The sequence below is a fragment of the Argiope bruennichi genome, chromosome 4 (assembly GCF_947563725.1).
Source record: "Argiope bruennichi chromosome 4, qqArgBrue1.1, whole genome shotgun sequence".
Lineage (NCBI taxonomy): Eukaryota > Metazoa > Arthropoda > Arachnida > Araneae > Araneidae > Argiope > Argiope bruennichi.
Window position 1 is genome coordinate 84,629,306 of NC_079154.1, and position 16,986 is coordinate 84,646,291.

General features: G+C 25.5%; 1 protein-coding gene across 2 annotated transcripts in view; it reads left to right on the forward strand.

Moving 5' to 3' along the window:
- The window catches only part of LOC129966078 (cubilin-like), a 432,527-nt gene that overhangs the window by 296,776 nt on the left and 118,765 nt on the right, over positions 1-16,986 (forward strand). For both annotated transcript variants that reach the window (XM_056080447.1, XM_056080449.1), the window contains exon 2: positions 1,319-1,431. In XM_056080447.1, the coding sequence (XP_055936422.1) occupies positions 1,319-1,431 (113 nt within the window). The remainder of the gene's footprint in view (positions 1-1,318; positions 1,432-16,986) is intronic.

Consider the following 16,986-nt stretch of genomic DNA (forward strand, 5'->3'; position numbering starts at 1 on the left):
CCAGCAACAACAACAAAGAGATTCTTGATACTTCAAATAACAACAAAGAGATTCTGGATACTTCAAACAACAACAAAGGGAGATTATTGATACCTTGCAAGCCATAACAATAAAGAAACCCTTGATACTTGAAACATCAGCAAAAAATAGATTATTGATATTTTGCAAATAACAACAGCAAAGAGTTTCTTGATGCTTGAAATGGTTAAATGATTTTGTGATCTTATGATTTCTACTATTTTGGAGTACGTGTAACTTTCTTCAGAAGAATCAGTAACTCAACACACATCGCACTGTCACGAAACAGTAAATCTTTTCGTATCTTTATTTTCATTTAATAGGATCAAATCCAAAATTTATTGGCTACTAACATCATGATCTGCCCACAAAATCTGCATAATCCAAGATTGGAAAATATGGATATTTTGCTTTTTTTCTTCTCTTGTATTTTAAAAGCAAACCTGATAATACAGGTTTTTACTGTCACAATTAAAAAGAAACATAAATAGAAACTTTCTTCTAAATAAATTTAAAAGCTTTATTGGCTCGTGCAATTTTGATTTTTTTAATTAGAATATTGATGTAGCACGTTTCACTATGCATTAAATTTAACATCAAGCATAATTTAACGTGATTACCTGCTTAAAAAGAGAAATGAAAATAAATTTTTTTGTCATGCTTTGAAATAAAAATCTTGTTTGTTTTACTTTTTTGGAGTAAAAATGTAACTATCCATGTTTTTCTGAAAATTAAAAAAATATATATATAATGATACTTTTAGTTGTGTTAATATTTTCAAAGTCGAAGTTTTAAAATAAAAGCATTTAAAATTTCCTATGGAAAGAGAAAAAAATATATATATATATAAAAATTCTCTTCCTAGACTACTGCCTTATTTTATTTATTTATGGGTTATTTTTTATTTCTGAACTTATGTTGCAATTGCAAAATAACCTGAATAAATATTTGCACTTTTCAGATTTAATTTACATGCTGAATAAAATCTAGTTAGAAAAAAAAATATTTGAGAATGTTAATTTGAATAAAAAAATAAAATATTTCGCAAATAATTCTTTTAATTTTCCATTTTTGAATTATATATACTTAACCAGTATGTACGAGTTTTTAAAGAATGAGCTTGTTTACGAATGCATCTAATAAATGCATGGAGGTTTGCTTTTATTTACCAATCTCTTCTTAAATTTTTATCCTCGATTACCAGAACACATGTTGATTATTAACTTCTTCCTTCCTTTCTTTTTTTTATTTATTTATAGTGTAAACACGGATTTGTTTATATTTTCTTTGTATTCTGCAGGCAAAGGATCGATGGTTGCAGCGGAACTATGGAGCCATGGCTACCGATGCCTGTCGCCATCTACCGGAAGACACTTGCACTAGTTTTTCTATTGTCCCAAGCAACAGCATTTGGTGAGATTTGTTCTTCGAATAAATAATTGACAGTTTTTCCCCCCTGCTTTCAAAAATATATAAAAAATACCATGTTCTTTATAGCACATATAGGAGTAAATTTTCTTCTTACTAATTTTATGTGAAAAAGAAAAGAATTTCATTTTGCATTTTTGTTTAAACTTATAACTCCTTAATAGTTTGTTATAATTAGCAGATGCCATGACATTCTGTTAATTTAATTACAATGATAATGTGCATTTAAATAAAAATGCAAAATAAAGAACAAAAATCAGTTTTCATAATATTAAATGACTGTTTTAAATTAACAATTAATCAAATTAACTTTTATAACAACAAAAGTATTGAAATATCAATCTAGGTTGGACGGATTTCTTCATATCGGATAAAAGATTTATTTATTTAAAATTGAATAAATTTTTAGTAATCAGTTAGTAATTGGCTTATTGAGAATTTTTTATATAATGTTCTTAATTTTGCTATATTATAATTCCACAATAAATTATAATTTATTTTCAGATTGCAGTTGCTTTAACAATTGTAATAAATGTAAGGCATCTAGAAAAAAATATTAAAAAAACTAATTTGCAATATATATATATTCAGATAATTTAATTAACTGAAATTTGCAGTTGTCTCGTTAAATTTCATCACGAAAAATGTTTCGTATTTATATAAAAATGTAAAAGTAATAAATCAATTATTTTTTTATTTATTAAAGATTAATTATATAGAAATTAGGAGAAAAATGCAAGTAATTCATATTTTAACATCATTAAACAGTGTATTTGAAATGTTAGGAAGCTATGCTTTTTTTAAATCATCAATAGATTACATTATTAAATCAGAAGTCGTTTAATTGTTGATTATATGAACAAAAAATGTTTTTATTAAACTACCAAGTTTTGAAAATGTACAAGATGTTACAATTACAATGTTACAAGAATATGTGAAAGGAAAAAAAAATCTAAATAAAATACATTCAGACAAGTTTCAACCGATTATTATCTTAATAAAAGTGTAGATTTGATTTAAATGGATCATATTGTTAGAAATTCAAATATTTGATTTTCATTATTATGTTGAAAGTATAGAATGGTAAAAAATGATTTTTTTGAAAAAATGAACAGCTTTTTGAAGGAAGATTCATATTAGGATTGCTTACTGAAACTATATATATATATGTATATATATAATATCTTAGTTGATTTATACGAGGTAAAAATAATCATATTTAAAATCCGATTTATTCAAAAATTCAAATTCTGGAAAACTGAAGAGAGAAAGAAATAACATAATGAAATAAACCCGAAAAATTGGAATTACCTATTATTTAGATTTAAAATTTTTCGAAATAGTGATGTTAAACTGTATAATTCAATCGTCATATGCTAATCTAATCTATAAAGTAACTATAGATGGCAAAAACAAAGCGCTGCTAAGTATCAGTGTGATAGATTGATTCGCGATTTTTTTTTTCATTTAAATGCTTCCCTTTTCGTGAATATCTTGTCTCCTCCTGATTGAAAGCAAATAACATATCTTACAAAAGGAGTCATCTATTAAGAGACTAATCTCATCTGTGAAATTACTAAACTTGTCTTTGAACTGATAACTTTTCTGAATAGAATTTAATTCGCCTTTTCTATCTTTGAAATGGAATTAATTTATGTTCTCTTGGTAAGCATTTTGGCCTTTAAGTTAATCAAAATAACAGATACGAGGGAAAAAAAGAAACTCTTAAATACAGAAAAAAAAAGCTAGAAATAATTATTATTTCACGAACATTAAATCATTAATCTATGGAAGTAAGAATTTAATAAATCACAAATCTAGCAGAGTAAAAATAACAAAACAGACGAATAAGAGTATGAGTATAAACTTAGCAGATGAAATGCTCATAGAATATGTGTATATATATATATATATATATATATATATATGATTATTATATCTCAATTAGAATTATTAATTATCCCAAATTAGAATTTTATTAATTAATTTTCTTTATGAGAGAAGCTTTAACTTATCATGTTTTAATTTAACATGATATTTTACTAATAGAAGGGCATTATTTTTCGAAATCAGCCGAACCTGTCACAGAAATAAGAATTTTGTTTATTGATATTCCGATTAATTGCATTATAATAAAAAGCATTTTTTTTTAATTCGCATCATTATTGTCATTTTTTTTCAGATATTTTTATTTAGTTTGAATTGTTTCATGTTTTCAAAGGTTGTATTTCATAATCGATATTTTTTCACTCTTGTCCTAATGGTGTAGAGTTTTGAAATTTAGTATATTTCCATATTCTTGAAACAATACATTATTGTAATATTATCTATTAATTATCAATTAACTGAATAATTAGATTAAATTATGATGTTATACTCATGGCGCCACTTATTTGTGCATCTCAGCAATTTTTGCTTGAAATAATAATTATAAAAATTAATAAATTATGAATAAGGGGCTAAAAGTAGAAGATGCCAGAAATATTTTTTATATCAAATTTTTGATTCACTAATAAAAATAAGTTTTTTCAAAGTTTCTGTTTTTCCACTTCATTTTATTTTTGAGTGTTTGTTTATGAATTTAAACTATTAACTATCTAACTGTTTTCCATTCCTCTACAAAAGAATGAAGATCTCACGACCCTAAATTTAAGAGTCATTCTAAAGTTTTTACAACCAGAAGAATTTAGAAAATTTTCTTTTATGGAAGTGTAAGGAAATTGCGTCAAGTCAGTTTTCTTTCCCGCGTAGTACTAAATTTTCAGTCAAAGTTTCATTTAAAAAATATTTTTCTCGCATTAATAAAAGTGAAATAAAAAGTTAGCATTATTTTTTTTATTAAATATAATTTAGAATTAAATCATTAACGATAAGAAACTGCCTAATATGTTTTGCACTTAAATCGTAGAAGTAGAAAAGCATTTTTATTTGAATGAGCGATGCACATTTTTGGATCATTTATTGTGATTAAACATGTAAACTTATTTCAGGAAGAATACCTGAATTTAATAAAAATAAAGTAATGTCTCTATTTTACAACGTTTTTTTTTCTAACGAAATTTAATTGCAATACCTTGATTTTGAGATTTTACTTATTATTCGTTCTTCATATTACGAAAAATAATTTCTATTTTTAGAAAGGTTTTTACTGTAAAGTTATGTAATTTTTTATTGCTTGGAATTCTAATAAAATCTGCCCAATAGACAGACAATATGTTTAGCTCTATGTCTTCTACTTTAGATGATGTAGAGCTATCTAATATTCTTCTCGCTGACAAAAATATTGCGATTTCTTAAAATATTGCAAATCTTAATATATTACCCATTGCCATGAAAAGTAATAATGACTGTACAGTGAGGGATGAAAATGATAATGAAGAAGTTAATGTTAACAACATTTCAGACAGTAAGAAATGGATTACAATTTTAGGAAAGTGTGATAAATAATGTTCCTCGATCTTAACAAAAATGTAAAAAATTTTCAGAATAATATATTGTTTATATTATACAAAACAAGATTACAGACATTACTCCAGGTAGATGCACAATACAAATACAAAATGAATATATCAGTTTTAATCATTGTTTTTGTAGCTTTTTATTACTTAATATAGAAAAATTTTATTTTTTATTTGCTTAATTAACTTTTATACTTTTATTTTCTTTTTTGAAAATTTAGTTTTCCTTTTAAATAGTTTCTTCCAAATTAAAAAAAGTTATAAAATTAAATTTATGATAATTCGTATTTAATGACTGAATATGAGTTTTAAACGTAGGCATATGTATCTGTTACTTTTCTTAATTGTGAAAAGAAGGTTCCGTATTAGATATGTTGTTCCTGCTCCTAGAACAAATTTATTACAAAATGTAAGCATTTTTGATTCCACAACAGTGAATGATAGAAACAATGAAATTGAAATAATTGTTTGCATTTTCTCCATATAGCTTTAGATTAGCAATAAAAGGTCAAATAATTCCTTCTACCAATAGTCTGAGATTTAATAATTATGTGAAAGAAATAAAAAAATTTTGCTGTACTTTATTACACTTACCAGGCAGTAATAAAACTAATAAGTTTAGTTATAATATTTGCAATTCTTTCAAAATGGATAAATTGCGGATATTTTTATTTTTTATAAATCAAAATCTCTAATTTTGGATAGGAAAAAAATAACAACATATAGAATTTAAGCTGTGTGTAGGAAATAGCATTTTTGTATCTTTCTTTTATTTGAAAACGTATTCTTACTAAATCTATGCTTAAGACATTTATAGGAACAATTATTGCGAACGACTCAGAATAAAATTAATTTTAACTCTTAATTTTAAGGATTAAAATTGTGATGATTTTACATCATGCATATGTGCGATTAATTATGATGGATAAAATCATAGTCTGAATTTTGCTGTCACATTCTAATAATATTTCATTTTCCTTATCTTTATCGTGAATTAGAATCCTTTAAGATTGTAGATGAAATAACAGAAAAAAATTTTAAGGAAGTGAACAAGTAATGAAATGTAGCATTCACGAAATCATACTTTGTGCTTAAAGACTCAAGAATAAGGACATTCTCTTTTTATTTAAGCACCGCAAGTAAATATTAAAAAAGAAAAAGAGCGATGCTTTTCCACAACAGTCAACAAAGCAAATATGTAGCAATGCTTCAATAATTAACTATGCGAGTTATTTGCTTAAGGCTGTAATTATGTTTAATGCAAAATGTTGTTATTTCATCAATATAAAAATCGTATTTTCAAATAAATATTTGCTTTTAAACATGTAAAACAAATGCGTTAAACAGTTTCTCTTTGATGGAATTCAAAAAGGAAACCTTAAGGAAAGGAAAAAGGGAGAAGAATATCCTCTCTTTGATCGTGTTGCTTCAGAAAAATGTGAAATATGCTAAGTGACTAAAAAAATGATTCTTATAAGATTTTATTCTTATTAGAAAAATTGAATAAAATTTGATGTTTCAAACACAGTTAAAAATATAGAAAATAGAAAGCTTCACTCTTTTAAAGGAAATAAAGAAAGGACAAATCGAAAGGGACAAAGACAAATCGATATATTAAATGGGATTGAATCAGAAGTAAGATCTTGCGTAACCGCTTCTATCCTGATGTAATATAACTGGAGTGATGTAATATATCGTGAAGTGCTTTTCGTTCCAGTAAAAAGAAAAAAATAAGGAAAGAAAGAGAGAGAAATGCTCAGAAAATGAAATCTTTATCAAATATATATTTTAGTTCTGATCGTTTTATGTTCGATCAGTTTATCATGTCACAATGCCGTGATATGTTTTATATCATTGACGAATTGATTTTAGATATACCTTTGTTCTGTTATTAAATTCTACAAATAGTAAACATTTACTAGAGAAAATGCTTGTTTCTGAAAATTTTAAATATTTAAAGCTCAAAGATTCTTAAGGTCATCTTAGTTAAATCTTATTCATCCATAATTGAAGATTAATGCATGTACTGACTGTTCATATATTAAAGTGGTGAAGATACATTTCCTTTCAATTTGAATTAAATATTTACAATGTAAAATAAGAATTGAAAGGATTATTGATATGTTTAATATTGTGGTAAATATTAAATAAATAAGTGATTACTTTTTATACTCGGAAAAAAAATTGGAGGCAATACATTTCCGCATATCTGATACCCGAACAACAAAGCATATTATATTAAGATGTAACATAATGTTACAAATCTGTAATTTTGCTACCCGGCACGAATAGTGTCATCCTGGGAAAAACCGTTAAAACCCTTTGTAAGATCTGTCCTGTGCGTCAATGACCTGAGAGCTTGGCGATCATTTGGCGATAAATTTGGCGAGTTTGGCGACTAAATGGATAATGCCGAAAAGTTCGAGAAGTTTCACGATCCATCCAGTAATAATCAAGATACACCCAGGTACGCCCTGATTGGTCTGGGGATTCTGGCTCCGCCTTCCGGAACTATAAAAAACGAGCACTCTAGGGAAGTTGTGTGTGAGAGGAGTCGGAGTCGCCGACAAGTAAAGAAACTGGAGGATTAGACAGCAAGCAAACTGCTGAACTATAGCAATTAAATGCGCTGAGTAATTACAATTGAGTGGTGGTATTTTGTTGTAGAAAATTTTTTTGTAACAATAAGTTTGCGACTATTTTGATGTTATTATTTTATGTTATATGAAATGTTTGGTGAATCAGAAATTTCTTCATTTATTAATTGGATTCAGCGGCAGTATATACGTTTTAAGATTAGAGCTTTTGTAATTGAATGATCCATATTAGAGTTTTGTGTAAAATAAAAAGCAATATCAAAATTAGAATTTTAGATACACAAACTATCAACGCTGCCAAAAATTTATTAGCTGGATGTCTTCAGTTACCAATCACATCATTCAAAAATGAATATATCTGAATAAGAAATGGCTGAATGCGAGTTTAAGGAATAAGTTCTCTTTAGATTGCCTGCAACAATTGTTGATGATGATGTCGTGTCCGCGTTACCAGTATGGAAAGGGGGTGCAGAAGCTTCTGAGGGTAAGGATTCCTGAGCATCCGAGGGCAGAAGTCTGACTAATAGATCATAAGAAAATGAAACTCACACATTCGCTTGCACAACCCCTTTTTACAGGGGAGCACATTCACACATATCTCAGATGGAACACACATGAAGATCAACCACGCCCAAACCGGGATGCCCAGATCACGGGGAGGATGCGCTACCCTTATGCCATAAGGCCGGCCCGCAACAACTGTTGTGAGTGCAGTGTAGGGATGACGAATATTTTAAGAGCGGTTATTACGTAACCAATATCAAAAAGTCACAAATACAAGTGATCAATACTTTTCAAAGAGGGGTGTGATTCAAATCCTTGATACGATCTTACTGATGATATTTCGATTACAGGTTTTGGATAACGATAGAGAGTAACAATCGATACGATATCACTGAAATTTGCCGGAGCGGTGACTTCACTGGAAAATAACAATCGATACGATCTGTCCAATGGAAGCTCTCGAAAGAAATCTGTGATTCGATTGAAAAGTGAACGGACCGGTTATTGGAATTATCGTATCGTATCATTGAATTGCATATCACTGAAATTTATCGCAGCTGTGATTTCACCGGAAATTGCGAGGCTTCACTGGTAAGTGTGAAGTCCCCGCTCCACTTTACGTTAGTGACCGATATTCGTATTTGATGATGCACTATTCCATACAGATCATTTTTAATTGCTCATGACATGATTGACTTCGATTACATGTACTCTGTTTATTGCTGGCGCCATCTATTCGTAGAATATAGGACTAAAGTAAACATTTTAAAGAAATGACATATATTTTTAACTCATCTTTTCCAGAAAATGGTTCACTCTAATAAATAAATTAAATAAATAGTTTTGAGAAAAAAAATAAAATTTAAGAATTCAGCTGAAACAGATAAATTAATTCAATCACACGTTAATTAAATTAGTAAATTAAGTATTAATTACAATTAATAAATTTTATATTTAATATTAAGTAATAATTTTTAATTAATAATATGATTGAAATAACAGATATTTGGAACGCATATTTAAAAATAACAATAGCAATATTATTTGTTATTCAAAAAATCGTGGATTCTGCATCTCTAGTGCAGTGTGGTCGTAGTAGACAAAGACAAAGGGTTACTGCTAGACAAAGGGTCATGGTGGTCTAATGGTAAGATTTCAGCTATGGATAGGAAGTTTCTGAATTCCAAACCCGATTTCGCTAAATCTCCGCTGTGTATGTGATCATGAAACGCGTTGAATCTGACAGCATGAGTCAAATGTTCTCTAACTAGTCGTGTGTGTCGAGATTAGAATACCAATTCAGGTATTGCACTCATCAAATGATTGCGATTCGAATTAGAAATGACTAAATGTGAGCTTAAAGAATAAGTTCTCTTTAGATTGTCTGCAACAATTATAGCGAATGCAATGTGATCATAGTGGAAGCATTGCAAGACAAAATGTCGTGCACATCTAATGAATAGATCTCAGTTTTGGATTGGAAATATTTGAGTTCACAATGTCATCCCACTAAATGTCCGCCGGGTATGTGGTCCTGGAGCACGTTAAATCTGACGACATGAATCAAAGAACCTCCAATTAGTGAGTGACGGAGATTTGGAAAAAGAATACTAGTTCAGGTATTGCATTCGTCAAATGACTGCGGTTTAAAATTAGAAAACAAGTTTAAAAAGAGTCATAGTATTGTTTCGTAACGGAACGTTAATGCAGCTAAACTAAGCTGTCGATTGAAAGACGTGATAAGCAAAACAGCTCGGAAATATATTTTGGCAATACAATCCAGAAGTTTCATTATTATATGGATTCTAACATAATTAATATCAAATCAGAAAGTTGTTTGCTGTTATATAACAGTATATATCATTAAAAAATAAAGCTCTATGTCGGATCCAGGAAATACTCACAGAATATAAAATTGGATTTTCCATAATATCATTTCATACCTAAGGGTTTGATATAAAATAAAGAGGTTTTTTTTCAAAAATTAGTTTATAATTAATGGAATGCTATGGCTAATATTTTGTATTTATAAATTAAGGCTAAGTATTATTTATTAACTTATATTTAATTATGGCTAATATAAGTTAAGTATTTTAAATTATTGTGCTCTTTTGAAACTACAAGCATGCTTTTATCCTACAATATCGTAAGAAATATCTCCATTGTCACATCATTTTTTAGAATCTCTAACTTTTATAAAATATATGAAACCGAATCTATTTATGAGCCAACGGATTAATTATTCAAAAAAGATCTATATTAGTACTAAAATTATGCAAGGCATTTTTAAATACAACAGAGCAATTTGAAAAATTATTTTCTTGTCTTTATTAGGAAATGGAATGACACATATAATCAATGATTAATTAAAAAAATCGATTTAAAAAATATAGTTTTATAAAACAGGGGTAAATTCCACTGAGTGCATTACTTTTTAATGTGTATAAGTTTCAAAAGCAGGAAATTTATAAATTAAGTTTTAAAAAGGAAATTAACATAGTCCCTAGGATAGAAAACACTTTTCAATTGTTTTCACATTTTTTTTTTCACAACTCTGTTAGCATAAATAAAATTCATGATATGTATGATCGATGATTAGTAAAAAAAACAACCTATTGTTAAAAAAGTGTAGTTTTATAAAAAAGGGTATATATATATATATATATATATATATATATATATATATATACATACATATATATATATATATATATATATATATATATATATATATATATATATATATATATATATATATACATACATATATATATATATATATATATATATATATATATATATATATATATATATATATATATATATATATATATATATATATATATATATATATATATATATATATATATATATATATATATAACAATACTCACTCTTCATAATTTCGATTCCGATTATTTTTATTTTTGATAACGCCACGGTTCCAATCATAAATTATTTTTTATCTTTAAGCATTTTTTTAACATAACGCGTGTGGTATTAATTAATAAAATTAAAACTTTTATTTCTCTATTTGAACTGCCTAAATGTTTATTAGAATGATTTAATAATTGTGATAAATTCTTGCATTTAGAATAATGAATATTTACTGAGTTACGATATGACATAATCGTTAATATCAAAATTAAAATTATTGAATTAAATTTATAAGTTTTAATATTCAACAATATTTAAAAAATCATTTATTTTAATATTTCGTATTTCTAATATTTCAAAATATTTTATTTCTGCAATTCCGTATATTATTAAACAATTAGTCATTTCAAAATTAGGTTTGGAACTTTTCTTACCTTCTTTCGCGCAATAGATGGCAGCACAAAAATGTTGATACTATTTCTTGATATTTCAATTTAAGAATCTGAATCAGTATAATGATGATGTGGGGTTTTATTCTATTCAATTGCATCGTGTTTTTTAAATTACACTTTCAAGTAAAATATATTAAGTGGAATGTATACAAACTAATTAAAAATTAAAACGCGTTTTCTCACGAGCATAATGTTTAATATCTATTACTAATTCTTTCGAAGTATTAAGAAAATTTCTGTTAAAAATGAATATTTTAGATGAGCTCTTGTTCTAAAAATATTTATTATACAAGAAAATCTGGTTAACTATATTCTTTCCATTTTAACAAAATTATACATTTTACCCTGCGTTAGATATCAATTTTATCAATTTTTTAAATATAACTTCAAAATTATAATCAATTTCCGAAATTTTCTGTGGGAATCACTTAATGATATTATATTAAGCTAAAATTATTCCCATTAAATTAATAAAGATAAATTACTTGTTGTTAAACATCAAATTTGTTTCGTTACAATTTACAACACTATCTTATTAAAATATTTTAAAGACGAACCTAAGTGATATAGTTTATTGTTAAAAATACTTTCTCAGTCAGTCTCACAAACATTTGCTTCAATTAGACTCTTTAAGAAAACAAGACTATTATTTTGAACTAAAAGAATAATCCAAGAGACGGATAGATCACTTGTGGTTCTTATAAATTAAAATTGGATCCAAACAAATGAAAAAAAAAGGATTTTAAAGACCAAATTTTATTTTTAAACTTATTATTAAATGTATTTTTAAAGAAAAAGAAAAATTTTTTGTATTCATATTTGAAAAAACAAAGTTAAAAATTGGTACAATGAGTAGAATATCATATCTGGGTTCATACATGATACGATTTGATGCCAATATAAGAATCAAAATTGCCATTTCTTTCATTTTATGTAAATAAATAGATTTATCAATTTCAAGAAACACGATTCTTTAACTGAATTAATAAGATACTTTTATTATTTTACCTTTTAATTTAAAAATTTTATTTCCTAAAAAATTTACATTATTTAAGTATATTTAACATTTTAGAAATTACCTGTCTAAACCTGATTATAGGTGGTAAATGCGAATTCTCTGCCTGTAAAGTTGGATTGATACAATATTTACTATTCCCAAACAATTAAATTCTAAATAATATTTCTAAAACTACAAAACATTCTACCTCTCATTTTGTATTAAAAATAATTCTCCAATACTTTATATTGAAAACTGTTTATGTGGTAATGATGTTAAATGTTATATTATGTACTATAATAAACATTATGTTGACAAGTATTATAATTATATAATTATGGAATAAATATTATGTAATTAACTTATTAATAATATAACAAGCATTATGTTAATATACATATAAATGTTTATGTTAATGCCAAATAATGTAAATGATAACTTCAACGTTCTCTCCACATAATATGTCCAGAATGTAAATTTACAACTTAAAATTTGAGGATAATAAGTATTTTATGGATGTTGTGAAATAAGTATTTTATGAATGTTGTCTTACAATTCTTAGAGGTGCTAAAGAGCAGAAAATTAAAAACTTTTTAAATTACAATAACCAATCATCCAATGCACACTTCAAAGTGATTTGAAAAGTAAGGAAAATAAAATAATTTTAAGTGATTTAAAATCTTTTTTTTTGCGATGCTGCACGATTCAAAAAATCGATATATGACTTTAGAATAGCAAGATAATGTGAATCAAGCACTTGTGTTACATCCATTTTAAAACTGAGATTTCAAACGAGAGCTTAAAATAAACAAGACAAATTTTGTGAATTCAAAAAGAATTGGAATTCTAATTTTTTTTATTAAATTCAGATGCATGAAACTAAGCACCCTTCATAAATTGTAATGTTTTAAGGTTTCTGCATTACAATTCTTAAAGTTAATCAAACGATTTTTGTAATGCTAATCAAACGATTTTTCATCAATGGAAATTATTTAAATTAAACAGATTTTCTTAAAAGAGAATGCTTTATATTTTATTTGCAAAATTTGTGATATGAAATATATCAAATAATAACAACCAAATGATATGAAATGATCAAAATAATTCTTAAATATCTAAATCCAGTACTCATAAAAATGAAAAAAATAAATCATATATACAAATAAACTTATAATAATTTTAGTTTGTAGAATTTTAAAAAGATACAAGTATTATCCTTTTTTAAACGTCAAAATTGTAAAAATTCAACATTATTTCTTTTCTTACTTTCGTGGATTTGAAAATGCATAGCCTGAAATAAAATTTATGAAATTATTTTTGAAACTAAATTTATAAATTAGTGTTTTAAAAATCTTTCAGAAAATTCAAGAATTTTTCTTTCTTGTAAATAACTGATCCACATTTTACCGCATTAAGAAATTCTTAAATTTTAATATAAGCAGAAATATGTAATTTCTTCTGTAATTAAAAATAACTTTTGGAAAAATTTAATTTTTGTCAAGACAATTCGTTACATCGTCATGTTTAAAATACCAAAGTTCTTTTAAATTTATCGAGCATGGGGATTTTTCATATTTTAATAACACAATAATTCACTGGAATTGAATATTAAATGATGAGTTGCATTTATGTTCAGATTCAGCATTTAAATATTTTGTTGCTTATATACAGTTTTTTTTAAATAAGTAATGGTACAATTTTTAAACGCACATTATGTTTTTTAATCCTGCAGTAGTTGCTGATTTTGGAATAATTATTAAATAATTCTCTTTTTAACTATGGAAAATTATAAAATGTTTGTCCCAGACATCTAGCAATAATTTAAAATATACTTTTTAGATTTATTTGAAATAGAGTTAGTATTATATTTTTAATTATTAATGTTATTAAAATGCAGGAAAGAGGAATTCGATTTCATACATGAAAAACTGATGCACATTTATTATTGCTATAGTAACGCCAATTGATTTTCATAATCAAACATCTCAAAGTAAACTCAAACTAGAAATAAAAATTATAGCAAAATAAATATTTTATGAAAGAAAGGATTATATTTTGAGATATTTATTAAATATTACCCTTATATTGATCGAAAAAAAATGAATACCTTTTTGATGAAAAAAGAAAATAATTTGAATTTTATTTATGAATATATAGTTAAATATTAGAAATATATGAGATTTTTACCCTTTCTAGAGGTAATAAACATCCTAAAACAAACTATACAATTTTTTTGAAATATGTAAGACACTTAATTTTTATGACTTCATTTAGGTTTAACATTATATGCTTAACTACATTTATTATTTTAGTCCATAAAAGTAATGATTATATTTATCTTTACAGCAATATATTTGATGGTACAATAAAGTTTGTAATGTGTCATTTACTCTATTTATCTTTATTTACGGCTAGGGGAACAACAATATATAAGATTTTAAAAGTAGCGCTTAAAGAATTTTATAAAATATTAATTAATGCATATTATTTAATATTTTGCAAGTTCCTTTCCTTCAAAATATATTTGAAAGTTAATACATTAATATATATATATTCCATTGAAAAATTATTTGCTTTTCTTTTCTAATAATAATAAAATATTATTTCCTTTAATTCAATCGGTTAGATTACACATAGTTTTTTTCGCTATCTGACACTTATTCTAATTGAAATCGCACTTTAAAAATGAAGTGTTTTAGACAATTTTCGCCAACCAATCAATTTCGTGAATCAACATTTCTTTAAAATGACCTTAGTTTAAATGATGAAATCAAGCCTTTTTTTTATTTGGCCAGACTTGATTCCAGTAAAGTAGAAACATTTTTATTTGACATTGTGTGTGTCAAGAATATTTTACTATATCTGGTTAATAGGACCGGGGCCTATATAAAAGTTAATGCCATGTGAATTTTTATGGAATATTTACTGTCTGAAACAAAAATATAACTATTTAAGTATATTTTTATCTGGAAAAATATACCTATTTCTATTGATATAAAAATTAGCTGTAGAATAGAGTAAACGATTGGAATAGATTCTGTATACTCAGTCGATATAATTGTAAATTCATAATATTTGCCTTATTGTCAATAACTATGTTCTCAATAGGGCATATATATATATATATATATATATATATATATATATATATATATATATATATATATATATATATATATATATATATATATATATATATATATATATATATATTATTATTTTGCAATGCAAATGATCGATTGCGGTTAATCTGTACCTAAAAATAAGTCAAAGTTTAACTTTAAAAAGAAAGATTTTCTGAATAAAAGTTGTGGTATATTTATTTAAAAAAATCAGAAAAGTGAATGAAATCTATTTGCAGTAAATACATTTAAATATTGAAATAAACTATACATTATATTAAGTCTCTTTTATAACACAGTTTATTAATAAAATTTTCTTAATACACTGCATTAAAATTTTCAAAATCATAAATATTATTTTAAATTTTTGTAAAATTATTCAAATAAGTGCTATTTTACCAAAATAATTCCATTTCATATTTAAATGAAGCTAAATAAATTTCAATGACTTTACTTTGTGAGTAGTCTAATTCAATACTATTCTTTCAAAAATTACAAATGCAGCATCTGAATCAGTTAAATTGCTTAGAAAGTAATTCATAAATATCATTTATCCTTAATTTAATTTTATTTTGATGGAATATATTTGAGATAACAACAAAAAGATATACAATATCGAAATATTATTTCCAGTGCATCTGCAGATTTGAATTTGCAGATTTTTGAACTTAAACCCTCTTGTATTAGAGTTGCTAACCAGAAACAAATACTCGTATGAATTGAAAGTAAATCAACAATTATTTCATTTCCATGAATAATTCCACTCCTTTTCGGGTACTAATCTGATCTGTCTTACTAATTAAATTTACTGCGGAAATTTTCGAAAATGAGTTATTGAGGGAATTCGTTAACTGTCTTAGCAGAGCAAAAGTTTACACTCTCCAAGTACAAAATTCTCGGAATTTTCCAGCTTTGATCTTTTGGGATGTTTGTTTTATTTCGGGAAATGAAAAAATTCCGCTGACGGAGACACAGAATTCTAGAATTTCATTTTGGGGTTTCTAACATATTCTTCTCTTTCAAAAGGAGAAAATTCTTTAGAAAACGTGCATTGTGCTTTAATTTTGAAGGAAAAATTTGCATATTGCCCTCTGTTTAGAGTAATAGTAAGTTTCTGTTTAAAATGGAATTCTAAAGCATATTACTGATTTTTTATGGAAATGTGACTGTCAATATTTAAATAAATTTAGCAAAATGCCTAAACTTGTATTCTTCCTGCAAATTAAATGTTTACTTGAATATCAAATTTTTTGAAAATTCTATTATATTTGGAATGCTCAAATATTTACATCGAAAAGATTAGCTGAGAAAAACTAATCCATTTTAATATGAATTAATTTTTTTATTATTAAAAGAATTTTATAATTAATTTTTATAAAAGAAATCAGAAATTAAGTTAGCGTGTTACATTATAAATATAAATATATGGAACTGATTAACATAATAAATTAAAATAAAGTGTAATGATTAGTGATTTTATTAAGGAAGAAAACTCTCAATGAATATACAAGTTTTTTAGAAACATCAAAGCGT